The sequence below is a fragment of the Tenebrio molitor genome, chromosome 2 (assembly GCF_963966145.1).
Source record: "Tenebrio molitor chromosome 2, icTenMoli1.1, whole genome shotgun sequence".
NCBI classification, from domain to species: domain Eukaryota; kingdom Metazoa; phylum Arthropoda; class Insecta; order Coleoptera; family Tenebrionidae; genus Tenebrio; species Tenebrio molitor.
Genome location: NC_091047.1, coordinates 18,882,834 through 18,910,159, shown reverse-complemented (window position 1 = coordinate 18,910,159; position 27,326 = coordinate 18,882,834). Strand labels below are relative to the sequence as shown.

Sequence of the window (27,326 nt, the reverse complement as noted above, 5' to 3'; positions counted from 1 at the left end):
GAATTTCCAATATACCTACATCACCCAGTTTATAACAGCAACAGAAATGAAAGGAATATTTGAAAATGACGAATTTTTACAAGATTTTTGACATTTTTAACGATTTTTGAAATGTCCAATTTTTCCTGGTTCAGAAGTTATATGCAATAAGTACCTACATATTTAACTTCCATCTGTTTAATGACTTTACTGCAGATCTTAGAATCTATATTATATAAACGCATTTATGCAGGCGTAAAGAACTATATTTCACCTCATCAACACGGATTTGTAGAAAGAAGATCAACACTCACCAACCTCGCTTATTTTTCGCAATACGTTTCAGAGGCAATTGACTCTAAATATCAAGTGGACGTTCTATATACAGATTTTCAGAAAGCGTTTGACCAAATCGATCATTTCATTCTACTCAGAAAACTTGAACAGTTTGGTTTTGATAATTCTTTACTTGCCTTATTTCAGTCATATCTGCTAGATAGGCGCCACTATGTTACCTACCAAAACTTTGTATCCAAGTCCTTTACACCGACCTCAGGCGTTCCGCAAGGCTCAAACCTTGGACCTCTTCTATTCCTACTTTTCATAAACGATATGGTCAATGTTATTACCTGTGAAAAGTTGCTTTTCGCTGATGATCTTAAATTGTTTATTAGAATCGAATCTGATATTGATTTTAATCTACTACAAAATAACTTAGATGCTGTTGTTGAATGGTCATCTCGAAATCGGCTCTCTTGGAATACTGCTAAATGTTTTGTATCCTCATATTCCCGGATTCGTTCTGTCAAGGAACATACGTATATAATTGACCAACATCGTTTAGAACGAGTCTACAAATTCAAAGATTTGGGTGTCACTTTCGATACGGAATTAAATTTTAACGATCATCTTAACAATATTGTTAGCAAAGCTCTAAAAACGTATGGATTTGTATTTAGAAATTATAAAGACTTCAGCAATCCAAAAACTCTATTGTTACTGTACACGTCATTGATTAGATCTCAACTGGAATATTGTTCACTTATATGGTATCCTATATACATCACAAATATTAATGAACTCGAGAAAGTCCAACGAAAATTTTTGAAGTTTTTAAGTTTTCAACTTGACGGTGTTTACCCTATAAGAAATTATGATAACAATATGTTATTAGGCAGGTTTAAGCTTAAATCTTTGTATACTCGCAGAGTAAATGCTGTTGTATCATTTCTGTATAAGCTTGTACATCATAAAATTGATTGTTCATTTCTTTTAAGCAAAATTAGCTTTCATGTTCCTCGCATGAATAGTCGAAACTACACTACGTTTTATATTCCTAGCTACAGAATAAATGTGTTGCTTAAGTCGCCGATTATTTTAATGTGCAACAACTTTAATCGGTTCGCTACAATAAGGTGTGACATTCACTTTGACTCTTTGAAAACAATTCTTGACGCTGTAGAATACCGACTGTTGTCTTTAAAGAGTTGATCATTATTATGACTTATTTATTAGCTTGTAATCTAGTTGTACAGCACATTATTTCCTGTAATTGGGTGCTTCCTGTAGGAAATATATTTATTATTATTATTATTATTATTATTATTATTATTTACAGTCAACTTATGAAAATTTACGCCTCGAAATCAAACAATGTTTACCTAAACCTGGCGTTCTCTTAATTAGACATTTTGGTTTAAACCATTAAATTACCTTAATTTTTTTAAATGCACTTTTTACACAAAACTTGCAAAATTATGATTCACCTAGTTTTAAAAAATACCTGTTATACCTATACCTACTTATCGAGGTCTTAAGAAGACATAAAAACATTATTAAAATACCTATAATGTACATTTTAATCATCTTTTATTGAACATAAAATTTAAATATAATTTCTATAATATTATTTACTGAATAATTTAAGTAATCTAATTTTTAGATAATGAGAAAAATACTTGTTTTATAACTAACGCTTAAGACTAATAATCAAAATTAAAACATAATCATTATCACAACAAAAGAGAGAAGTTTAAAATAGGTAACCGCTCAGCGGAATAATACAATTAAAGATTCCTAAGTATTTTCAATTGTGCTAATTAATACTTAAAAGTCTTGCTTAGCTTAATTCCTTAAGTCAATAATTGAAATCCATGTAACAAGTCATGTCCTAATTATGTATTCGTAGGTAGAATAGTGTATACATATGTACATATATACCTTTATTAAAACTTCAAATTACATTTCCTCGGTCATATTTAAATTGGCGGCGTCCTGACATTCCATCTAGAACACAAATTAGTATTACGTAAAGTGAAGATGACAAAAATTGTGACGACTTTACTTCTTTTTTGAGTTGCTCCAACTCTTCTTTTGTTTTTCTTTTGAAAAACCCGGCCTAAAACAACAACATCGTGTAAAAAAGTAAAAAAAAAAATACACCTACTAAAAGTGAATAGTTACGTTAAAATACAAACGATTAAGGGTACGTTTATGTTGGTCAAATGGCAACTTCGCTCTTATCGCTTATCGCAGCTCCAACATAATCGTACCCTTAGGATGCGAATCATTTTATTTTTCTTTGCCTAATACTTGTCAAATAATTGCATTATTCTCACTTTAATTAAGCCAAGAATCACAAGCAAGAGCAGCAGTAGTCCTGCCACTGCTGATATAATGATAATCCAAAGCTGAACCTTTTCTTGAGCACTCTCCCCTACGAACAGAGAGCCAACCTCAACATCGTCCGGTCTGTCACCACTTTGGACAAAATTTTTGGGACTCTTGACAAACACGCGACCTTGAGTTCCCAACAAAATAACATCTTTCTTGCCCAAATAATCTAAAACACACTCTGCTTTGTTAACATTCAGCAAAACTCAAATCGGTACCTTCAAGAGAGGAAATGTTGAAAAGCATCTTCACTTTGATGTTGACAATCTGCCCTGACCGTATTGGTCCAGCCGTGCACGTGATCTTCGAACAAACAACTTCCGCCATGCTGCAGTTTATGTAATATGTTCGGTTTTGGAAGGCGTCGAATCCATTCTTTTCAATCATTCTTTCCCTGACGATTGTTGATTTGTTGAAGACCTCGACTTGACTCACAGAACGTCGAAGACGTTCTCCAGCGTTGTCGTTGTCAATAGCGGATAAATCTGCAAGACTGCCAGTTTGTTTTTCTTCAGATATGTAAGTAAAAGCACTGTTGCAAGCGATCTCTTGGTCAGCTAGATTCCCACTCACGGGGTACAAACTAAGGAAGTTGATTAGTTCGTCGTTAACTTTAAAAACGTGAGGGATATTTATTTCGACAAAGATTTCATTCAACAAACTCCTTCCAAACTTTTCCACCTGATATATCTGAACAAAATCTGATCTCCCTTGACTGGCATTCCGATACGAGTAACTTTGCTCTTCAGATTTCCTAAACAAAAGTATAAACACCAACTTACCAATTTAAAACTAAAAGTCTCACCCGCTAATAGTTACATCAGCTTCTCGTTGAAGTTTGACAACCAGTTGTTTCACTTGGTCTCCATCATTTTCGCTATTTGTCAAAACCTTCACCGTAAAAACCAACGAATCATCAAACTTCCCTCCATTCACATTCGTCATATCTATATCCAGAATTACGCTTTTCTGAAACAGTTATTTTCATGTTGCTGTTTTGATTATCAATTTTTTCAAAATACCCGACTGCTCCTGTCTAAAGGATTACCAACTGAACATAAAACCGTTGACGAATTGTGTTCCATGCATGCTGATGGAGTGCTGCGAAAATAAACTGTTTCGGGCAACATTACCAACATTTGAGCCAAATATGCCTTTTCACCAAAATTTTCCACATCAGTTTGCAACGTGATGTAATTCATAGAACCCAAAACAAACGTGTTTTCCATACTAAAAAAATACTGGTACAATAATACAACACAACATTTACGTTTCAATTCCTACCCGAGATTCGTCACTTTCGAATTGAATTTTATTCGGGACTTGCATATATTATCCGTGCCACAGTCTAAAGCAAATGGAATTTTGACAGTGGTCGACGACACCGATCCGTAGCTGTTGTACACAGGACAACGTGGACAAAACCTGTCAGATCCGACGATCTCCGAAGAGACAACTACCACTTCCTTGACTTGCTTCTCTGCTACAAATTTATGCGACAGCGATATCGTTATAGGATCATAATCCCTAAACTCTGAATTCTGAAAGACGATGTTGACATAACTGATACTAAGTACTTAATATTTGCTTTTTACTTGAACAACAACAGTAAAGTTCTCACAGTAACGTTGATTTTCCGTGAAGTCAATCTTTTTCATGTAATTATTCGATTGCAGTGTTGCTCTTTCCAATTGCTGATCCACCACTAAAGTACGTCTAATACCTGCAATAAGTACGTCAGTATCAGTCTACTCTAAAATGTGACAAGCTCACTAATTGTTCCAGGAGATGATTGATCCAACTGGTACCAAAAGCAAGCACTCATGTCAAATGATTTTTGCGAGAAGTCTAGATGTGAAATGAAAGACTGTAAACTTTGATAAATTGTGACCACAGGTCGAGACCTCAGTAGGACCACGTGACCTGATAAATAAGCACCGATGGCCAAGTCTAGAAGGTAAAAACGATTAAAATTAATGTGGTACACTCATTTTGCCGAGTAACCTGAATATCTGTTCAAATCGATGTCTGCTGGTCTCGATATACTTATTCCAAATCCCTTTATAGTAGGATGTATCTCTTTTCCAACAATACGCTGACAGTGGATCGTGTCCAAACCATCTTTCGTTCCTTTGTACAAATAGACGACACCACTTTTTTCTTCTTCGTATGGAGCAGCTACCGCCACATCTGTCAAAAATAATTATTCAAAACTGTAAATCTAGATGAGAAAAAGGTACCGCCAAATCCGTCATGATCTATGTCTCCTAAATATTGTACAGTAGATCCAAATTGTCCGTTGGTGCTTTTTCCCACAACGGCATCGCCTTTGGGAACTTGTAGACGACCCTACAAAGCTAATTATTCATTTTATGCAATTGAGTAGTCCAATGAATAGACGAGAAAATTCCTGTTTGGTCGAAAAAAATTCGTAAATATACAGTCGCGGGCAGAAAAAGTAGGACAATATTTTTTCGCTAATGTAAGTCTGTTTACTCTTTCTATGGTTACCATTAAAATATTTATTTATTTATTATAGTAAACCAGGTTTACTCAACTCAATTTTAGCTAAATTTCTTAATAAGACTTGTCCTACTTTTTTCTGTCCGCGACTGTATATATACATTTTTTTGCACTTTGTAGATTAAGGGTTGTAAATGAAGATACCACCCTAGAGGGTGGAAAAGTACATAAGTGTGTTAATCAGATAACATTGATTTCTATTAGTCTTCTGTGAAAAGTAAGTGGAAGTTTTTGATAGTTTTTATTACTGTGAATCAAAATACGCGGAAACATTTTGTGCCGTAAACCGCCAAGACATTTGAAGACGATTTGCACCGGCTGAATTTGCAAATTTAAAAATTCCAAATTCACCTCATTCCGGCCCGTGGTCGACGCTAAAGAAGAGCAAATAAAAGTGAAGTGATAAAAAAGCTATAATACAACGAAAACGATTACCACGCAAAAAATTTGACACTGACACTGAATTGTGTCGAAAAAACGTACAAAGCATTTTTACTTTTAGCGCACCTTATTCCCAGTAAATGTTGAAAATGTTGTCCTTGTTGCGTGATACAAGCCTGTCCCCTCCGCGCCATTGATGCACGACCCTTGAAAAAACTTCACGATCTTTCCTAATTTGGGCAAATTTCCAAATTGGAATACCACGACTCGTTCAGTTAGTCCTTCTACCGAATTTATGGGCTGGTTCTAGACCAGCTGTTTGAAATGCCTCCACAAAAAAATCACAAGAATTTAAAACGGGAGATCTTGGAGGCCAAAGTGAATCCTGCCTCATCCGTAAATAAAATAACACGTAAAAATTCTGGTTATTCTACACATTTGCCCAGCAGTTGTTCACAAAATCATTGTCGCCGCACTTCATCTCCTAGTTGCAGGGCTTGTACTTTTTGTACGTCGTAAGAATAAAGGCCTTGTTCTTTTAAAGTGTGCCATACTGCATGGTGTGAAACTCCTACCTGGAGTGCTAGCCTTCGCGTACTTATTTCAGAATTTGCTTCGACTACTTCTAAAATCTGTGGTTCATCATCCAGTACCCGCTGGGGACGATTTCTACCACGATCCCTTCTTGAATGAAACTTTCCTGTCTCTCTCAACCGTTGCACCGAGAAAGTAAACGTTTTTGAATTAGGTACAACCCTGCCTGGAAACTGTTCCCGGTACAGTATTTGAGCTTGAACCGCGTGGCCACCCGCCGCACCGTACGCGAGGACCATATCCGTTAATTCCACGTTTGTAAAATCTGGCATTTTAAACAATTTAATAACAGATACAGAATTATTAATACACTGCTACACCGTTTGTAGAGCTGCAATTAATAACTGACCTATGTCAACCCAACTTCCGATAAGGAGATCCTTTTTTATCATACACTAGTGTATGAAGTGTGTAAAAAGGGAGAGTTTGCTTTTTCTTTACTATTGATATTTTGGTTTCTACTATGAAACCAAGACAGTGGTCCACAATTTATTGTGTGTGTATACATGTTCAAATCACCACGGTAAGATTCTATGCAAGGTAACCCAAATGCCTATTTGCTTCCCTTATTCATTATCATTAACTTTACTTTTTAAATTTTTGAATGGAAAAATTACTTTTGTCTAAATTAGTGCTTGGCTATAAGAAATGTTGCAAAAATTCTTCTAGGTTGCAAGCTGTTAAACGTTCACTAATGAACAAAAAATGTATAAATGATGATGTGTAATGACGTCAGTATCTTTTATCTTTTTTTTGTACGTGTATACAGGGTGATTCTGAAATAAGTTTGGAAAAAAAATGTGGAGTATCCTTGACACAAAATAATTCTGCGTAAATGACTTTTGGAGGTGAAATCAAAAGGATGGAAATTACCCTATATCCTTGTATTTCCAACGCCTATGAATAAGGAAAATTTGTCCGAATTTGTTCACTTCATTAGCAACCATTGTTAAATTAACTCCACAATAAAATCGTAGGTGCAAGCACACTGCTTTGTAAATGCTTCTATCGAGAGGAGTAAGGTTATAGTGCATTCACTTTTGTTTTAGACCAGAGTAGGCTATGGAAATTTGGCGAGTTGTATGGTAGGACTGTGGCTGAATGACAATATACGTCATGTATAATATTGAGGTTACACATTCTTGTCAAAATTCATCACCATGTAGCCAAGCATATTATCATTTTCCAATTAACTACATAGTTTCGAGGACTCAATAATGTGTGTATTTATTTAGTGATAAATGTAAATATTACATAAATTTAAAATTAATTTACCTTAATACTTAATAATAATGTCAAATTTGACACTGGCGGTTCGAACAATTTTGATTTTGTTATTTTGACATAGCCCCGATACCAACATTAAAAAAAATTAAAATAACCTACTCTGGTCTAAAACCAAAATGAATGTATTATACATTATACGTTTGTGACTGACGAGCACCTTTGATTATTATTGTTGCTAAACTACCAAGATAATCAGTTAATCACCTTTAATTCAGCAGCGTACTAGCAATTTTGATCAAATTTTCAATCATTTGTATCTCGAAAACGAAAAAACTTTTATAAGAAAAACTTTTTGTCAATGATTTCTTCTCATCATCACCAATTACCGTTTTTTTCTCCAAACTTATTTCGGAATCACCCTGTATCAAACACACCTGTATGTAATTTCTGCAATCTGTGTTGATAATAAAGATATGTACAGTTGCGGCCACGGAACAGTTTACATCATTATTTTTCTAATGTGATTTTGTAAAAAATAATTGGCGTAGTGTTAGTGTTATCAATGAACCGAAGGTGTCAAAACGTTATTAATAAACAAGGGGTCTACACCAGATATTAATTTGCAAAAAATTATCCTTGTACCTATTTGTTAAATAGTTAAATAAAAACGCCTGCTAGTTAAATGTAGATTGTAGATGTAAACTGTTCTGTGGCCGCAATTGTACGTAGCGATTAGGGTTGCCAGTTTGTTCATAATTAATTAGCTACAAAGACATTCCCATCATTTGCACAATTTTCCATCCTTAAAGAATCTAGCAAATCGAATTAAACTGAAAAAGTCAGCAATTTTCATTTTTAACCCTTAATGTACAAACTGGTGAAAAAAAATCTTTGTTTGGAATTTTTGTATCCGAATTCTTTGTCTACTGGACTGCCATACCGTATTAAAATATTTACCATTCTGCTTCCCAAAAATATGTAGACTTTTCCTTCGTTGTATTTTGCCGCTTTATGAAAAGGAGCTCCAACAATCAAGTCGTCTAATTTGTCACCATTTATGTCACCAACTGTTATAGAACCACCAAAATATTCACCAAACTGATTACCATACTTCGATTCCTGCACAATCAGAGCTTCGTTTGGTTTACCAAAACGATAAATCAAGACCTGGTAATGAACATTACAACACAACTGTGTCTGAACGTTTACAATTTTGTCTTACTTGTCCTCGATATTTATTTGATCTTGGTGCACTTGACACGTACAGATAATTATTTCTACTGTAAAAGTAGCCAGACGAAGAAGAATAACCTGCACAAATTGTACATTAAAAAACATTCTTGTAGTATGTGGTCACGCTCGTACCTAATAAATCATAAGCGATTGTCTGTCTAGTCAAAAGGGCGTTACCAATTATCTTGTAATTGAACTCGTCAGGATCTGCGTATCTTTTTGGTTTATTTCTTAGCCGACTCGCCACCGGAGCGCTTTCCTCGTCGTCTTTAAACAGAATCGGCGTTCCATCCCAGTTGAAAACACCTGGAGCACCCAAAACCACTTCTTTCCCTTTCTAGAAGCTTGGTCAGAAATGTATCGAGAATATTTTGACGGACTTACTCTTGGCATGTGAACTGAAAAACCAGCTTGTCCTTGTCCGTAGAGGTAAACTGAATTCTGGGTAGTTCTGTCGGTGTAGACATCTCCACCTAATAAAACAAATTGTGGTGAAGTGTCACAAGTTCTTTGGGCACCTACCAGGTTCCAAAAGTGGCAATAACATTTGTGTGGTGTTGTCGTTAACGTGGGACCAGTAGCACGTTCCTTGCATGTTATAGTCGTCATCTTTGCCTCCTTTCATTTTGATTTTGATCCATCGATGGGAACATATCTGGTCAAACAAAACGTGTTATTTTGATAGCGTTTTCTGTTGTTGATTAAAACCCACCACAATTCTTTCAGTCGCGTAATTAATGTCCATGGAACCACCAAGCCACGCGTCGTCCATCTTTTCCACATAATTCGAATTTGGAGGGACTGGACATAATAAATTAATCTCAAAATACTTTACAAACCCATGTGGATGTTATTTACCCTCAATACGTGCGACATCACATCTCTCCATAATTCCGCACTTATAGCAAACACCAGTGTTTTTGAATTTGGTACTTGAACCTTCTCCTCTGGGAGCACCGGTTAGAATCCTTATTTTCAAAAATGCATTTGAAAAGAAATTGTCTAACAGCTAGAAGTACTCACCATGGTTTACTACTTCTGTTTCCCGGGTACAAGATAACGGAATAACCAAAGTAACTAGTTTTGTTTGAAGATTTACCAGTTGGGTCTTGGTACACGATGGGATTGTTGATGTCTATATTAAAACAATAACCATTGTTGAGAATAATGGATAAAAAGACAACTCCACTTAGCAACATTTTAACACTCTTTCGTAGTGAAAAGTAAGCAGACACTTATATTTCTGGACGATAAGGTGCACACCACATCCTGCTTCAACAGAAATTAGCAGGATATGAATTATCATTTACCTTATTGACTCACTAAAACATATCTTGAAGTTTTAAAATTTGGTGACTTATCTCTAGTCAACTAATACTATATTTGTATATAGTTATTTAGGAAAAACCTTTATCAATATTGAGATTGTGCTATTTTTCTTTCAAATAAATATTGATACATTTTTATAGGCGAGTTGCTACTTTAGAGTTTCTGTTTTATAAAAAAAACAATTAAAAATGATGATTAAAAGATGTGTTGAGAATGTATCATCTTTACAGCGAGGAACAAACATACTAAACAAGCACAATATTAATCTGTATTAGGTACGTCGTTCCCTGTACCTACTGTAAAATAGAATTTTAAAAACGTAAATTGTTAACGTAATTTATAATTAATTAATCAGTCGAAGAATTTTCTAAATAAACTAATTCCACTAACTGGGGGTTTTCCAATTTCGTCTTCAAGATAACGCCATCTATCTATGTATACGAAATCAATTGATTTTTTTTATTGGTACAATAGCAAACACAAAGAATATTAAAAAAATGTCAATTCTAGAATGCAAATTACACATTTTATGATTTTCAGTTGCCTTTAATTTATGTAAAGTAATGTTAGTCAGTACACCACACCCATTTCTCTAGTAATCTCTACAACAACCGTAACACGATAATGCGTTAAAAATAGCACTTATAATTTTATTTCTTGAATCTATTACATACATAACTGGACATTCTGCGACCCAAGCTACAAATAATTGTGGTTTTTTAAGTCACAATATGAAATTTGCTTTGCAGCCGACTTAATAATGTCATGAGTATTAAGACTATTAAGATAAACAAAACAAAACAAAAAAAAGAACAATACAGTTTAAAATAATTCAAGAGTCTCAGAATATCGAAGTACCTAATGGACAGAAAACTTGATTCGAACGAGAAAGCTACAATAATCCTGAAGGCCTGAAGCTTCCACTTCAAAACGTTCTCGATTAGTTGACCTATCTAAAAATGAGTAAATGACAGAATCATTGCTTTGCAGCGTTGAGGCTTTGCAGTCACTTTGAGTAAAGTTGTGCAAGACAATGGGTGATATTCATAAAAATTAGTATCTACTTATGAGCAAATAACTATAAGCATCAGTATTTAGTTAAATGTATCAGTTCAACGTAATAGTATATTATGGTACAGGTTTATAAGGAAGCCTCGTGTATCATACGCTATTTTTTATTATACCTGCACTACAATCTGAAAATTATAACAAAAAAAGTACATAAATTGAAATACCTTTTCGGAAGTAATCTGTGTCATTAATCGTTGATGTAGAAATGGTCAATTGTTGTTGTTTCGTTGCTATTATAAATTTTCTATAAATGTCTATTTATCATTGTTCAAAATGTAGGTGAATTTGTTGTTACCTAAGCAACCCTTAAAGCTTTAGTGTTTTAAAGGCCCTTTATTATACGAGTTTTATAAGACACCATTTTGTCGCACGCGTTTTTTAGAGCACGAGTAGCGCAGCGACGAGTGATATAAAGCAAGCAAGTGCGACAAAATGGCTTATAAAACGAGTATAATACAATATTTTTTCTATTGTGCCACTTAAATTTAAAAAAAGTTCAAAACATAATGCTAGGAAAATTATATTTGACAAATACATATAAGGGTTGGTAACGCTGGTAAATAGACGAACAATTGTAAGTTTTGAATTTAAAGTGCCGTGAAATGCAGTGATCACCTAGCAACAACTCACTATGAGTCACTGCCAACATTAAAATTTTGAGTAAATGTTCCTGAAACGCGTATCGAAAAGAGCTCCTTTTCGAAACCCGTTTGAGTGTTATACTGACTTTGTTATAGGTGCAAAATAGAAAAAACTGTGTAACAATTTTTTTATTTTTTTCAATTATCGTTTTATTTTTTTCAAAAAAAAGTAAAATATTTTTTCTGCATTTTCTTTTATTATAATGTTAAGTCTTCCTCTGCGTTCAAATAGTATATTATACACCAAGGTCCAAGGTGAAGAAGTTCATGATTATAGCCAGAACGCCAAGATTAGAGCCCGAGGCGTGCCTAGGGTTCTAATCTAAGGCGCGGAGGCTACAAGGGACTTCTTCACCGTGGTTTATATACTATTTTTTCCACTACTAGATACGTTAAAACCCTTTCGGATAATAATTATTAATTAAATTATTTTGTCCGATGCGACGATCCGAGTTCTCTCATTTTTCAACGGTTGCTATGAAAATCGTCTACGTTAACCAATGAAATCAACGAAAATCTTTCGTTGCTAGGTGACGGCTGTATTCATTTTTTTATTCATTTTCATTCACCTAGATTAATAATGAAAATTACCGTGTGAGCAACAAGTACTGATTGAGTTGGCAATAAATTCTGGTGATTTTTGGTGACTTTTATGTCATGTTCCAACGAGAAAACCATTTTATTAATAAAAGATTACAAAAACCAAGACGTTTAAATTTGAAATGTATACCAGGTGTCAATATTGTCAATAAAACAAACCGAAATAGGTACAATTCAGTCTTGAAAATTTTATGTAAATTTTTTTTTTGCCAACTGTAACAGTTATTGTTGCTCACCCTGTATTATTAACCCTGGGAGAGAAATTCTACTTCTGGGGTCGGTTCGAGAGTCAATAATGAAGCCTTCTGAGGCTAGTAGTGGAAAAAACACTTTTTAATAACAGAAATGGGGGTTTCAAATTAAGCAAAAAATATTATTCCTCTGAAGCTCTGTTTGAAACAAGCATTTTTTCCGATTATGACATCTTTGAGTTTTTAAAGTGTTATTTCTTTTCCAACAGGTTTCATAATTGCACAAATTTTGTAAAACAAATTCGAATTCCTTTACTTAACTTCGTATTAAGATATTACTTACCTGAGAAATATTAACCAATCTTATCTCCGTTCCTTTAAATTTACCGGTGTGTGTATATTAGTAAATGTCCCTTTTTTGCACAAATTTAAAATTATAATAAAAATTACGTTAACATTCAAGTGTTATAATAGTTATTTGTCCAACTAGTTATGAAAGTCATATTTTTTTCATGAATTTGCAGTCTGATTAACGAGGGCGTAGTCCGAGTTAATCAAACAAATAAGTGAAAAAAAAAAGACTTTCATAACGTGTTGGTACACACTACTTTTTTTGCATATCGATGTAAGTTGAGAAATTCGGTCTAAAAGTATTTATGAAAAATTACAAAAAAAAATAGGTATGCTCTGACAATCATCTCCAAGGAGATGGAATAAAATTATGCAAAAAAGTACTACTTTCACTACGATTTTTCGTGAAAAAAGTCCCATTTTCATTACGATATGCAAAAAAACTTCTTTTTCTTTCTCATTAAAAAAAAAAAACAAACAGAATTGAACCTTGAATTTGATCGAAAGTCATACGTATGGTGCATCCATTCCATAACAATACACGCCAAAATAATTTTCTGATTGTGATTATTTTTATAAATTTCCTTGTCAAAACTTAAATTCTATAAAGGTGGTTACTTCAAAGTCCACGACTTCTCTTATAATTATTTATTTTATTATCATACTTTTGTAGTATACATGATGAAGGAAAGTACATAAAATCCATACTTTTGACAAAATAAATCAACACGAGAATCTATAAAATGACATAACCATAATCAATAAAGTCGGACTACTACTACAATTTTATTTATAAGATAGAATCATAAAAATGAATATCAATTAAAGATAAATAAAATATTTCTTCTTGCCGGTATTACAAAAACCTTTATTGATTTTAGCAAGTTAGTTCTTTCCTCAATAAAGCGAATAGGTCCAGATAATCATCCACGTTATTCTGTAAAATGGAATACCATTGCGGTTAATCAAAACTATCTCGATGCGAACCTTCAAACAACAATTGCGATTTCAAGTCTGTAACTAAATTTTATGGTGGTATTGAATAAATTAAGAGCAGTTATTTGTTGAAATGGTTATCACAGAAAGTATCACAGTTTTCTTTGTAGAACTGATGACGTAACAAAACGTTGCGATATTGAGGAAAGATCTATGTCCCTAACGTATTCGACAAAACGAAAATGCATACAAAAAGACACTAAAATTAATTTGAATCCGAGTCTACTCCAATTTGTTTCCTTATATTCATTCTAGCTTTACTGACGCGCTTTTTAAATTTTTCATAATTAAATTCATCTTCAGAATCGCGTTGGTTATTGTACAAATCATTACTAGAACACTCTTGGTGATTTCTCGTATGCCTAATTGGATAAGGACTGGTACTGGAGCAAGGTCCCGTTCCACAACCACTATCTGAAGCACTAACCGTACGCCTCTTCTTCACCGGAGTGCGATAATCATACTCGTAATCAGTGTCACTCTCGCTCTCGTTGCCGTACCCGTTGTAAGAGTCATTTTGTACGTAATTATCAACACTACAAGACGCACGCCTCACACCGGTGCAGTTTGCGTTGTCGTTGGAGGTCGAAGCGAACCCATTCTCGAACATGTGCATGTATCCTCCGCTTCCGCACTCGTGGGGCAGGATTGCGCTGTTCGACCTGTTCGAAGTGGAAGCTTCTTCATACTCTTCGTTCCTCACGGTCACCACGTTGGCGTTGCTATTATTATTTGTCATTTCTAAAACATTTATGTACATATCGTGAGTTCCGTTCAATGGAGTCGGCAATATGTTCACGAAATTGTTCTCTTCTGAACCACCGTTCTCTATACAATTATTGGGCGGTACGTCTTCGTCGGAATCTTGCTCTATCACCCGAAACACTGAATTGTTTGAACTCGTGATGCCGGTGCTTGTACTTGGGGCGTCGAACGAGTTGTTGGATGTGCTGCTGTCGCAAGTCTCCCTCACACTCTGGCGGGTTCTGTATTTTCGGAATTTTGTCCTTTCGGACACAAATTTGTGTTTGTGGCTGTCTTTCTCCACGGCGTGCTTGCTCGACAACGGTGACTTCTTGTTAGTGCCGTTGTTTTTCTTGAATTTGGAAGAAGTTTTCGATTTCTGAGATCCTTTCTTTTTTCGATTCTTTTCCTTCATGTGATATCTGCAACATTGATACCCTCAAATATTATTACAACTTTACTCGAACGGTAACCCACCGTAAAACTTGGCTTGTCGACTTGTCGTGCGCCATTCTTGCAAGACGACTCCTTTTCTTTGCTATCAGTTGTGCAATTCTGTTAGATTTGTGTTTCTTATTTTCCTCGGTTGATATTTTACCGTTGACGAACATTTCACCCAGAAGACTTGTAACGTTCTACAAAAACATATAAATATAAACGATACATTTGGATTTGACTTGATTTCGAAAATCACATTGCATATTAATCACAACTTTAAACTTGAAAATCGACTATTATTACCACACTAAATATGAAATGACAAACTGTTATACCAAAATATGAAATGTACCTAAACTCTTTAAGTTCTGAAGTAACTACAATTAAAAAAGTTTGCTGACGTTACTGCAGAAAACAAAACAAATTATTAACTTCTTAATTTCTGTTCTGTTTCTGTTAACAATTTTCATTAAAAATACCAAGTTGGATGAACGCTCTGCCAAAATCAAAAGCCCATTGTGGTGTAAATAAGAGACATTTTTCATGACATTTCCTATTACTTATCACAGTGACAGATAAGTCATTTGCACCACAATGGTTTTTTTTTAATTTTGGCACAGCGTATAATTATGTAACGTCGAGTTCATTACCGTCCGTCCGTTACTTAACAGAGAAAGGTTGGCAATGTTACCTCCTAGTATTTTCTGTTTTATGCTGTTGCCAGCTTTGATTTTTATCCCTTGGAACATTTAAACAATCTTTGCACAATAGCCGGCAATAAAAACTAGCCATTACATCATTTTTCTGTCACGTCATTGACATTTAAATGATGGTTAACTTTTTTTGCCGGCCACTGTACGTTTGACTGCAAACTGCAATTACATTTCCATCGTTTAAAGTATTGTTGTGTTTTATATAAAAAATATTTTCGATTTCATGTTCGCACGGTCTCATTTGACGTTTTTGATATTTAACACTTTGACATAACTTACAGCACACGATTTTATAAAAGTTACACTATATAGTAGTAACGAGTAGAAATGACAAGTTTAAAGATTCATTAGCACAGCTATAGGCTTTGCCATTTCTATTGAACACCACCTGTTGATTGTCAGTTTGGCAACACTGCAAATATGTTTAGTAATTTTTTCTATTATTGCCAATCTTGATTTTTGTTGAATGTCGGAAAATGAAAAGTTAGGTTAAGTTTTGTGGTACAGTTGGCTTAAAAAAAACGGGAAATGAAATTTCACCTAATGTTAACTGAAAAATTAATTTGTCAATTTATGTCAATTTGTGTCTGTTTGACAGTAATATTTCTGACACATAAGTGCAGTTTTTTAACCTAAATTCTAAAAGGCCGTTTCAAACTATAAAAATTTAATAAAATCTGACAACTTTTTCTGACAGTTCCCGTTTTTTTTTAAGCCAACCGTACAGTTGGTTGCAAAAAAAAAACGGGAAACGGAAATTTTCCTAATGTAAATTTGGTTTTGTTCATTTGTCAAATGTCTACTTGACAATACATACCTACCAAATAATTTTTAAAATATCATTGAATTTTGACCATAATTCTAACCTACCTCTCTTAAGAAGGTTTCACACTATGAAAAAATTGTAAAAACGTGTCAATTTTATTCTCACACTTCCCGTTTTTTTTTGCAACCAACTGTAGAATGGATAACTTATGAATATTAACAATGAAATAAATCAAAACGATCTACACACCCTTTCGTGTTCGTCGCTGTCGCTGTCTGAAAAATCTGAATTCTCTGACGGTGAATCCCAGCCTTCGATCTCTCTTTGAATTAGCGAATCAAAAAATGCCAACATTTTCGAATCCTCTTGAGTCGAATGGTCACTATAATCATGTGAAATTCGTTCTCCACTGTGTCCCACCAAGTAAATGTAATCCTCGTGGGTGTAAACCGATCGAAAAGCGTCGCTGTGCTCTTTCTGCAAAGAACCCTTCCAAGTTCCTATCGGTAACGAACTCCACAACTAAAATTTCAGCGAGTAACAACCGCACCAACAAAAAAGAAATCTTGTACTTTGACCATTTTTTCGACTCCAGACGACGCTACAAGATTATTTTCCTTGTTGTAACGTACTTGATTGACGATAGATCGATGTCCTCGAAGAACCAAATGGGATTTTCCCCATTCCACAGCTGACAAAATACCGTTAAACCAGTTAGCAACAAAAGTCGACAAGAACTTACTGTCGTCCGGTGGCATCTTCCACATGTACAAATTAAAATCATCCGAACCACTCAAGACGTACTCGTCTCCATCTCCGGCAAAGCAACACGTCTTCATCGTACAAGAATTGTAATATTGAGGATGGTAAAACTGACAAACAGCACTCTCTTTCTGTGTAGCGTACAAGACCGGAGGTAACCTCCGACGCAGTGCTAGAACTCTCGTACCCGTAGAATTGAAGCAGGCGCTTATGCCACTAATCGAACCGGCATTTGCGTCATAGTGTATTAACAACCTACAATTTTTGATTTGATTTTAAATGTATTGCCGTTTACGCAAATACTCACTCTTTAGGTTTGCGACAGTCCCACAAGGCGATGCCTTCTTCGGAATTCGCCGTGGCCAACCATCGCGGATTTGTCGGATTGAACATCACAGAATGAAAACCAGTCTTTTGCTTTGCCAGACAGAGTGCATCTTAAAAACGGATTATTGATAATAAAGCGAGAGGCAGGAAAAGTATCATGTTTACCAGAGTTGGGAGATTCGCGGACGTCAAACAGGAGGATCTTTCCGTCGTCTCCAGCCGTGGCCAACACGTGATCGTTCTGGGGGTTAATGCTTAGCCCATAGACAGGTTTTCGGTGCGGTAGTTTACCCACTAAATTACCCCTACGATCGAAAATATTGACAAACTGATTTTTAAATTTGATTTGCATTGATTACGTTATAGCGTCGTGTATTATGACTTGGTCGTCGTTACCACCCGAAAAGATTTTCGTGTTGCCCGAATCGAAAGCAAGACAGAAGATGTTGCTGATGTGATTTGTCTCCATGACCACGGGGGAACCTTTGCCGTACATGGCTTCTGGGACCGACCAAAGCAGCACTCTTCGGTCATCGCCACCTGTTCAAAAAGTAATTCAAACTAAATGGTTTTAAAATGTCCTACCCAAAATGTGGTCAAATTATAATTAATCAGGAATGAATTTTGTTTTGGTAGTCAATGTCATTCCTTGACACACTGACTGTTCTACTGCAAAACGGTCATAATCTGTAACGTACTGTAAGTATGACATTAATTATTGTTATTATGTTCTCTTTACCAAATTTTATTGATGAAATGAAACGCAAGGTGTAGGGCAACAAAATTAATTAAACAACTAAATTATTCTTTTTTATTAAAGTGTGGTATTGGGGCCAAGATTTGGAACAATTTTCAAAAGAAAAAACCTTGACAGTTCAATTTATCATTGACATTTTGTTGACATTGAACACAATCAAGCAGAGAAAAATGTTCATTTGTACAACACCACGAAATTTGTTGGTCGCGACTGTACACATGTACTGTCGCGAGCAATAAATTTTGGTCGTCAATGTCATTTCAAAATTTGGTTATACGTTAGATTGTCACTAATTTAAAAAAATTCCCTGCCTGATTATGCCCACGTCAACAAAGTGTCAAAAAATTGAGAAAAAAATGACAATTAATGTCATACAAGATGATGATAGGTTATGATATTTGCGACTGTTTTACAATGGAGCATTTTCAATTGCGTCAAAGAATGACCTTGACGACCAAAATTTATTGCTCGCGACTGTACATACATACTTAAAAACTCCGATATTTAATAAAACAAAAATTAGTTTTACAGTAAAAATAATAATAGACATATTTGGGTAAAATTTCAATGCAATTAGCATTTTTTTTTATTACATCAGGTGACAATTTGTGTAAAATATGTGGAAAATATAGTTCATATTTTTCATGTAACCAATGCCACGAAGTCAGAAGGATCATACGTCTACATTTTTCATGTGTAAGTCAACGACATTTGCTGTGTTTATCACACACCTGAAACTTAATATGTAGAGTAAAATTCTGTTGGTAAGTTATTGTTCTTTGATTTTTATCAAAAAAGTAAGCAAAAAGACATCTTTCGAGAAAAAAATGTATAATAGTTAATGAAAAATATTTAAACAAATTACTTTGAATCATGCACCAGCCGTTCGGCGTGTGACTTGCTACATATGTGTGTTCATCGGATGTCGTCACTACACTTCACTACATTTTCACACAATACTGTCTTCTTTATTTCTTGTAATGTTTTTACGATCGATTATCGTTATAAGAACATGAATCATTCATGTTGTTGTGCAATTTAATGGCATTTGTTCGCTATCCATGTGAATTTATACAAATCTGATAATTTGAACAAAAAATTAAGGAAACATTTTTTATATAAATTGTTATTTCTGAAATTTGGGGAATCAAACAACTGTCAACAACATGACATACTATTCACTTTTCAAATTGTTCATGTCCCTATGTATTTTGAAGAATGATCATAAATATGAAATAAGTTTCTAATGGTTATTCAGTAGGTGAGCATTTTTCTCTATAAATAAGAAATTCTTTTCTTGAGAGGAAAGAGAGAAAGGACGACCAAGAAGAACTAGACCGAAGAAATTAAAGCGGCAGTGAAAAAACGGGGTGGCAGCTGCGAAGGAGTGAAATAAAAAACGCAAGATAGATCAGAATGAAGAGAGGTAGAAGAAAAAACCAACACAATAACTCAACTACCACCTGCTTTACACCGGAAAATTTTCTTTTTTAAATTAAATATTGAACTCCTTACGTTCCGGTAGTAAGTTCAGTCCATCGGTAAAAATAACAATTATCCACACATACACAAAGTCTAAAGTGCAGTAGAATTTACTTGAAAATGTCTTTATCATAGAATACACATAATATCAATAGTACAGATCGCCCATAACTCGTTTTACCAATCAAAAATTAAATAAAGTTTTTACTAAATTAAGTACATATTGGATTTTTGCTTCAAATTTTTAAAATGTGTTTCTTGGATATTATAGAAAAATTCACAACGAATGAACGCACACACACGTTTTACTTCTCTAGCTTTATTCACAATCTGATCAATGAAAACCATTCTCACCCGAAGGATCAACGTAAATTGCATTCCCTCAATGTCACGGTGCAAGGTCAGAAAAAAATAATTTTTCGAAGATGAAAATAAAAGTACAGTGACCGGCGACTAATATAGAAAAATAGTAGAAATCTTTATGCATCCTGTCGCAGAGGACATACTTGAGACAACAAATAATTTCCGGAAATTCAAATTCCATCAGACACTTTTGTTTGGGGTTATCTGAAGTGTGGGTTATAGCTACATCAGAGGGGTTTCTACGGAAGGACTGGATGTATGTTAATAAACTCTGAATCATTTAAGAGGTTAGGTCTGGATGACACCTGATCAGATAAAACTGTCTTAGTCAGTCTGAGCCAAAGAAGACTCTCGAACAAAAATACGCTGAATACATCGGATCAAATGAGGCACATACCGCATTACTTAAAGCTGTCTCAGACAAAATGACTAATGCAACATTAACATAAAGACAACATTCGAGAGGAAATGAAACCAGACATGTTAAGAGTTGTTGTGAAAAATAGTTGCGAAGCGGAAAACGAAGGTCATTGCGCGACGATCATTTTTCAGACATTAGTAAAAACCACATTTGCTGCAGTTTATTATGTAAAAAAAAATACAAATAATAATAATTAACGAACTTTGGTCGATTTTCACACGGTAAAGCGACTTTCGGATTCCAGTAGCACTGGAACAGACGTATGGAACTATGATCATAAAGAAAATTACTAAACATAATTAGATGTTGAAATATAATAAATAGCTACAGTAATGACTTTCGTTACTGTACATTTTGAATGTATTCTTGTGAAGTTTGCCAATTGCACTCAAATGCATATATCCTATCCTCGAAGTATCATTTACCAAATTAGGTAGAAAAACTATGATATACTTCCAAATTAAACTACGCAAAAATGAATAGGGAATTTTTCCTTTTTTGAATTTTTTATTACAGTTTAAAATTTGTAATGAAATGTGTTAAAAATATATAAATATACACATTAAATGTAGTTTCAAGTACCTGTAACAATTTAGAAGTGTTTAAGAGTACGTGGGAAGATTGCGGCTATTATTTTGCTTTCCAAGAAAAATTGTGGAATTCCCTATACATTTTTGCCTAGTTTATTTCTATCAAAAAATATCCATTTTATCCATTTTTTTACTTCATTACATTTTCATGGTTAAAATATTAACCAAGAATTGGATATACGAGTATGTACTGTCGCGAGCAATAAATTTTGGTCGTCAATGTCATTTCAAAATTTGGTTAGATTGTCACTAATTTAAAAAATTTCCCTGCCTGATTATGCCCACGTCAACAAAGTGTCAAAAAATTGAGAAAAAAATGACCATTAATGTCATACAACATGAGGATAGGTTATGATATTTGCGACTGTTTTACAATGGAGCATTTTCAATTGCGTCAAAGAATGACCTTGACGACCAAAATTTATTGCTCGCGACTGTACATATATCGAATTAAGAAAATACACAGGGTGGAAGTCTTTGGACAAATATAACCTCAAAAGACTATACTTTTTCCTACGTACTGTATTGAAGTTCGTACGAAATATTGTTTAAAACATTAGTGCTGTTTATTGGTTTACAAAAGTGAATCTCCAATCTTAATTGCTTAATTTTTTTTTGTTATCGCTTTTACCAATGTTTGATTTGATTTATTTTATTTTAATTGTGTGATTCTGATTACCAGTGGATACGATAATCATTTTCCGACATATTTTCAAGTTTTTCTGTATTTTAATTTTCGACAAGATCTTTGCCAACAGACAACTTTAAAGATCCAAAGAACGTGACCGAACTGTACGAGATTTGCTGTAGTTGGTGAAATTTTGTCTCCTGAGTCATGTACGAAAAAATTGTTGAATGATCTTTTTAAAACAAGATGACGGTTGGTGGTACTTACCACACGTTCAGTACCTACCTGCTCTAGTATGTAACATGTTATGTAAGAATAATAATACAAATGCAAAATACATAATATCTATGTAAAAATGATCATTTTTTTATGTACGATGTGCCCTCCTCGCACCCCTAAATTCGTCTTTTCGGGGCCATCGTGCATACCTGTTGGCGAAATAAAGTTATAGAACGGATGTAGTCGTGCTTACTTGACAAAGTAGTAAAACCAGTGTGCAAACACTTCATCTAACCTACCTGCACACGCAGAGATTTTTATTAAAAACGCGATCAAATCGACTCGGTTTTGATCTACAAGGAGATACAACATACCTGAAACCAAGAGATCTCCTTCTGCTGAAAACTCGATGGCATTAACACACCCATAGTGGGCCAAAAGATCTTTTCTGTACAAATTTCTTGCCTTGGCTAACCGTTCCTTGAATATTTTATTTTTAATAAACACATTGTCCTTATATTGTCTTTCTATTATATGGCGAAGTGGATTCAATGGCGAGGGCTTGGCCATCGAGGAAAACTAATACTTTACTCACTAAAACTGCACTTTTGTTGACAAAAATATTCCGTTGATTTCTACGAAACGTCAAGAGGATACATATGTCACAATCAGCTGTCTATGTGCGAGCATGGCTTTAAACGTTCAGCGGATGGAGTCTCTGCTATTTACCAACCTGTCCCACAATCACCAGGTATGACATCTACCGTGAGATCATTTAAATTTATAATTAGAGGAGGCTATGACTTTAAAATTATATTGGCAACACCGCTGACACCTTGATTTGAATTGTCAAAATGATGCTTTAAAATTGAGTACAAAATATGAAACGGCGAGTTAACAGTTGTATTCGAGCCAGGTGTTTGATAACTGTTAACTCGCAGTTTCCTATTCTGTATTGAATTTTGAAGCGCCACTTTGACAAACCAAATCAAGATGTCCATGGTGTTGCCAATCTAATTTCAAAGTCATAGCCAACTTTGATTATAAATTTAAATGATCTCACGGTACCATTTTGTTAGTGGTCGTGTTGGCGCAACTTGCCAAAACGCACTTCTGGCGTGAACAATTCAAAATAGGGACACATAATAAACCAACTTACGTACGCAGTTCAATCTGCACTGCAATTTGAAATGTTTGCTTAATTTTAAAAATGGTTCTATTGGATTGTTAGATATAGAGGTGTCCCAAAATTGGCGTGCTAACTACTTACTACCTTATCGAGCATGTTTAAATTAGTATCTCGTATTGTCAAATTAAATCTTTTAACACGAAAGACAACCCACAAAAACACAACAAGGAAGTCCTATAATTGAAATGTTTTAATAAACAATTGTCAAAACGTTGTCATGTTGGCATGAGCCAAACAGTGATTTTCATGAAAATAGGGTTAGTCACACTGAGTGTCAACATTTTTTTTAATGTAACTGAGCCTGCGCCCTGACGAGCGAGAATTTACTTCAAATTCGAAAAAGATTTCATGCCGATTTCTCATTCAATTTGTTTTGCAAATGAATTCGCGGAAGAAAGGTACGGTAAGTGAAATGAACATAACCTTAACTACGATTTGGTGTCAAATTGTTATACAGCTGGTCCATATGAGCACATTTTAGGTTGGTACAGAGTAGTTTTTTACTTAATTTTGACATTGACAATTGTTTATTAAACAAATTTCACTATAGATAAAGATGGAAGTATTTAAACAAAACAATTTGGTTGCCATAGTGACCATAGCACTTCCGATCATTGAAAATCCCAATTTAACTAGATTATAAAAAAAAATAAGCACAAATATAATTTCAAGATTATTTATTAAAAAAATCATAATGAGTCGCTTTTTGTGCCGGTCAGTGTACTTAGAAAAAAAAATTCCCTCTTCCTGGAGAAGATATAAGCACTTTAATTTTGTTCAATTCATAGCAGCCTGCATATCCACAGTAACAAAATACTATTCTAGCTACGTTGCCGTTCCATTTCTAAGAAAAATTGCAAACATTTAAGATTTTTTTACTTCAAAGTAAAGTTATTCTTCAAAAAACTGTTGTACGTTATTATTTTTCACAATCATCTACAGTCTACACCAAATAACAATAAACACTGTACTTTTCAGCCTGTATTTGAAGAAAACGCAGTTTAAAGAGTGCACCTCAGACCAATGTATCTTGTGGGGGAGTCCAGATTTTTTTTAATTTCTATATTTGGATTACTGAAGTGATCTCCTACAACGCTCTGAATTCGGAATTCGCGAATTTTGAGACACCCTGCATATTCATAAGTGCTTTTAGAGGAATTTAATTAATTGAAATTCCAAAAGCGGCGAAGGGAACCAAATTTGGTATTTGTAAAATAAGGATAATATATTACGTATTATTTTCGGCAACAAATTAAATCCACAGTATTGTCCACAAACGCCCGCCAGCATTTTTGTTCAACAAAAGCATCAAATGCAGAGTAAAAATTATAAGTGATCGTTGAACAAATCATAAATGTACTGTAAAAAAAAAGTTTTATAGAGATAAAGATTTCGTAAAAATGATAACTAAATGCTCAGCAAAATAGTAAGTGTTAAGTAATAGTTATTTAAGATATAAGTGTAAAAAGTTATCCTTTATTGCACGAACGGGTTTAAAATACGACCGAGGTTCGAGGGAATATTTTAAAGGATGTGAATGCAACAAAGGAACTTTTTACACGCATGTCTTACCACATTTTATCTACGATCGTCAGATCATCGCGGTTTCAACATAAATTTGTATAAAATAATTGTCATTGATTCAATATTTTATGAATAACCAAAGTCGTTTGAGAACCACGTCGTTTAGCAACCTACTTCTAAACAATGTTTCCAACAAATTGTATTGTTGTATTCTGACAGTTCTGTGCCATAAACATAAAAGCGTGTACTAAAAGTTTTATGGCACGATTCCGTCAGTTTCACTAAACGTCAATTTTGACAACGATTTTTAGTGCAAAAAGTGACTACGTTTTACGCGATCGTAGATAAAATAATAATAAAAACTAGCCAAAATGACACAATCGACAAAAAAAAATTGTCAAGTGTAACATATACAAAATCATTTTAAACAGACGAAAGAAATAAGAATAATGAAAAATAGTGACAGTCGACCTACGGTGTAGTAAATATGTACCTACAAATATATTTTTGTATGAAACAGATAAAATAATCATTTCATCATTAAAAAATGATACAAAACTTCAAAGTTGTCATCTATACTAGAGCTCGTGCCAACTCTCATGATCGATGACGCAGAAACCAAAATGCGTACCGAAGCGTCTGTACTATTCGAACTAAAAACATCGGTACCATTTTGTCACGCTTTACAGATTTGTGAGCTAATTTATGTTGATATTTATTTGGCGAAAAGCCAACAAGTCCTTAGATAATGTCGGACATTCTAATCCAAATCCTTGAACAGTGTAAAATGCAAATTTGCCGCCACCCTGAAAATTTGAACTAAACGACCGACGTTTTTACGTTTCACTTATCACAATTGGGCTCCGCCTTCGCGCAGCTTTTGTCAAGGTCATCGATCATGAGAGTTGGCACAAGCTCTAACACTATAAATGATTAAAAAAAAACGGTACAACAAACACCTAACCTCAAATACCGAGTGGGTGTAGTCACTTATAAGTTTTACTGATCTATTATTTTTATTGTACAAATTGTACCTGCGCAACACTGTATTTGCATTTTTTTCTGTTGACATTACACTGCGTAAAATATAAAATACTGTGGATGTTTAATTTGCCATTTTTTACTGTGCGAAATAATGTATTACATATTTTACATATCGTTCATGCAACCGTAATTTGTCGTAACCCTCAAAAAAGTGAAAATATACTTTATTGTATCATTGGACAGAGAACATGATTTTTCAGCCGCCTGCAATATGTCGTAACCTAGAAACAAATATTTCTATATTATATCTGCTTGTAACCAATATGTTGTAACAAATTAACTATGAATTAAACTAAAATTAACAAGTTTTAATCGTCTCCTGAAAAATTTCTGCTTTGTGGCTTGTGACATATTGCAGTTGCATGAACGATATCATTTCTACTTTTTTAATGTGCAAACAAATAGTAGGTATATTATACAGCAAGGTGGAGAAGTTCACGATTATAGCCAGAGCGCGAGGATTAGATCCCGAGGCGTGCCGGGGGATGTAAGGCTCGAAGGCTATAAGGGACTTCTCCACCGTGGTTTATGTACTATTTTTCCCACTACTAGAGAGGTATGTTAAAACCCTTTCTGATAACAATTATTAATAAAATTATCGTGCGATCCATTAAATTTGTAATTAGAGTTGGCGCTGGAACTGTCAACGCATGTCTAATTTTGAACTATCGCGGCAAACGTCACATGCGAATTAAGGATTCGAGGGATTAAGAAAAAATTACAATGTTTTTTTCTAATACGAGTATTTATTTTATTAAATAATGTTACAACAGAAGCTGAAAGTGTTAACCATTTTGTTCTAAGCACAAACGGGCCCTTCGTTTCACTCCACTGATTGCATTAATTTATACACAAATAAGTGTATCGATTCAAAAAGACCTACGGCTTCAGTTCCAGCGCCAACTTTAATACGAGTAACAAATTCAATGGATCGCTCGATCGTCTACGTTAACCAATAAAATCAACGAAAATCTTTCGTTGCTAGGTGACGGTTATTAACCACTGGTTAATGATGAAAATTTATTAACAGGAAAGAAATTCTACTTCTGGGTTCAGTTCGAGAGTCAATAATGACGCCTTCTAAGACTAGCAGTGAAAAAAATTAATTAAATACAGATTATTTAACATTTTTTCCTGAACAAATAGAATAGAATTCTGAAGACTTTATTGCTACCGTTTATTGTCTATGAACTTTCTCCATTGGACTTCCTTGTATGTACAAACTGGTCAATTGTCAATACAAACCTTAGCACATGGTGGCGCTGCTGAAGTAACGTCGTAACGTCCATTCCCAGATGTGCTCTGTGATTTCCCAAGAGCAGACAAACTGAATTTTGCGACATACAGGTGTCCCAAAAATGGCGTACTAACGGTGCACTACGGTGTAGAAGAGACTACCGTAAACGTCAGAAAAATGTTTAAAAAATTCTATTGGACTTAATTGCTGATTTGGCGGTCCTTGAAAGTGGCACTTAACAGGAAAATTATTTTGAAATATATGTATTAAATTGTCATGACAGCTACCTCTAATCGTACATATTATCACAAAGTACAAGATTACTCACTACCA

The 27,326-nt window shown here is 34.4% G+C and overlaps 2 protein-coding genes across 5 annotated transcripts; both read right to left on the bottom strand.

The window, feature by feature from the left end:
* Window positions 1-1,831: 1,831 nt before the first annotated feature.
* LOC138123329 (integrin alpha-PS3-like) lies at window positions 1,832-9,902 on the bottom strand. The gene is made up of 19 exons (XM_069037971.1): window positions 9,634-9,902; window positions 9,469-9,578; window positions 9,323-9,411; window positions 9,133-9,265; window positions 8,995-9,083; window positions 8,743-8,947; window positions 8,600-8,688; window positions 8,335-8,544; window positions 4,893-5,001; window positions 4,657-4,842; window positions 4,426-4,602; window positions 4,248-4,375; window positions 3,937-4,193; window positions 3,675-3,882; window positions 3,458-3,621; window positions 2,871-3,406; window positions 2,598-2,821; window positions 2,324-2,377; window positions 1,832-2,265 (listed from the first exon to the last, which is right to left on the bottom strand). Exons 1-19 carry the CDS (start codon window positions 9,807-9,809, stop codon window positions 2,218-2,220), a joined length of 3,192 nt encoding a protein of 1,063 aa, XP_068894072.1. The 5' UTR covers window positions 9,810-9,902; the 3' UTR covers window positions 1,832-2,217.
* A 3,524-nt stretch (window positions 9,903-13,426) lies between these two features.
* LOC138124831 (uncharacterized) lies at window positions 13,427-27,022 on the bottom strand. Of its 4 annotated transcripts, none has more exons than XM_069040011.1 (9): window positions 27,002-27,022; window positions 17,899-18,079; window positions 17,705-17,844; window positions 17,520-17,649; window positions 17,193-17,467; window positions 17,023-17,141; window positions 16,700-16,972; window positions 15,011-15,168; window positions 13,427-14,955 (listed from the first exon to the last, which is right to left on the bottom strand). In XM_069040011.1, exons 2-9 carry the CDS (start codon window positions 18,033-18,035, stop codon window positions 13,995-13,997), a joined length of 2,193 nt encoding a protein of 730 aa, XP_068896112.1. In that variant the 5' UTR covers window positions 18,036-18,079; window positions 27,002-27,022; the 3' UTR covers window positions 13,427-13,994. The 4 variants fall into 4 exon arrangements, with proteins under 4 accessions (XP_068896112.1, XP_068896110.1, XP_068896111.1 ...); XM_069040009.1 differs by lacking the exon at window positions 27,002-27,022 and adding an exon at window positions 22,374-22,691; XM_069040010.1 differs by lacking the exon at window positions 27,002-27,022 and adding an exon at window positions 19,162-21,066.
* Between the last annotated feature and the right edge of the window lie 304 nt (window positions 27,023-27,326).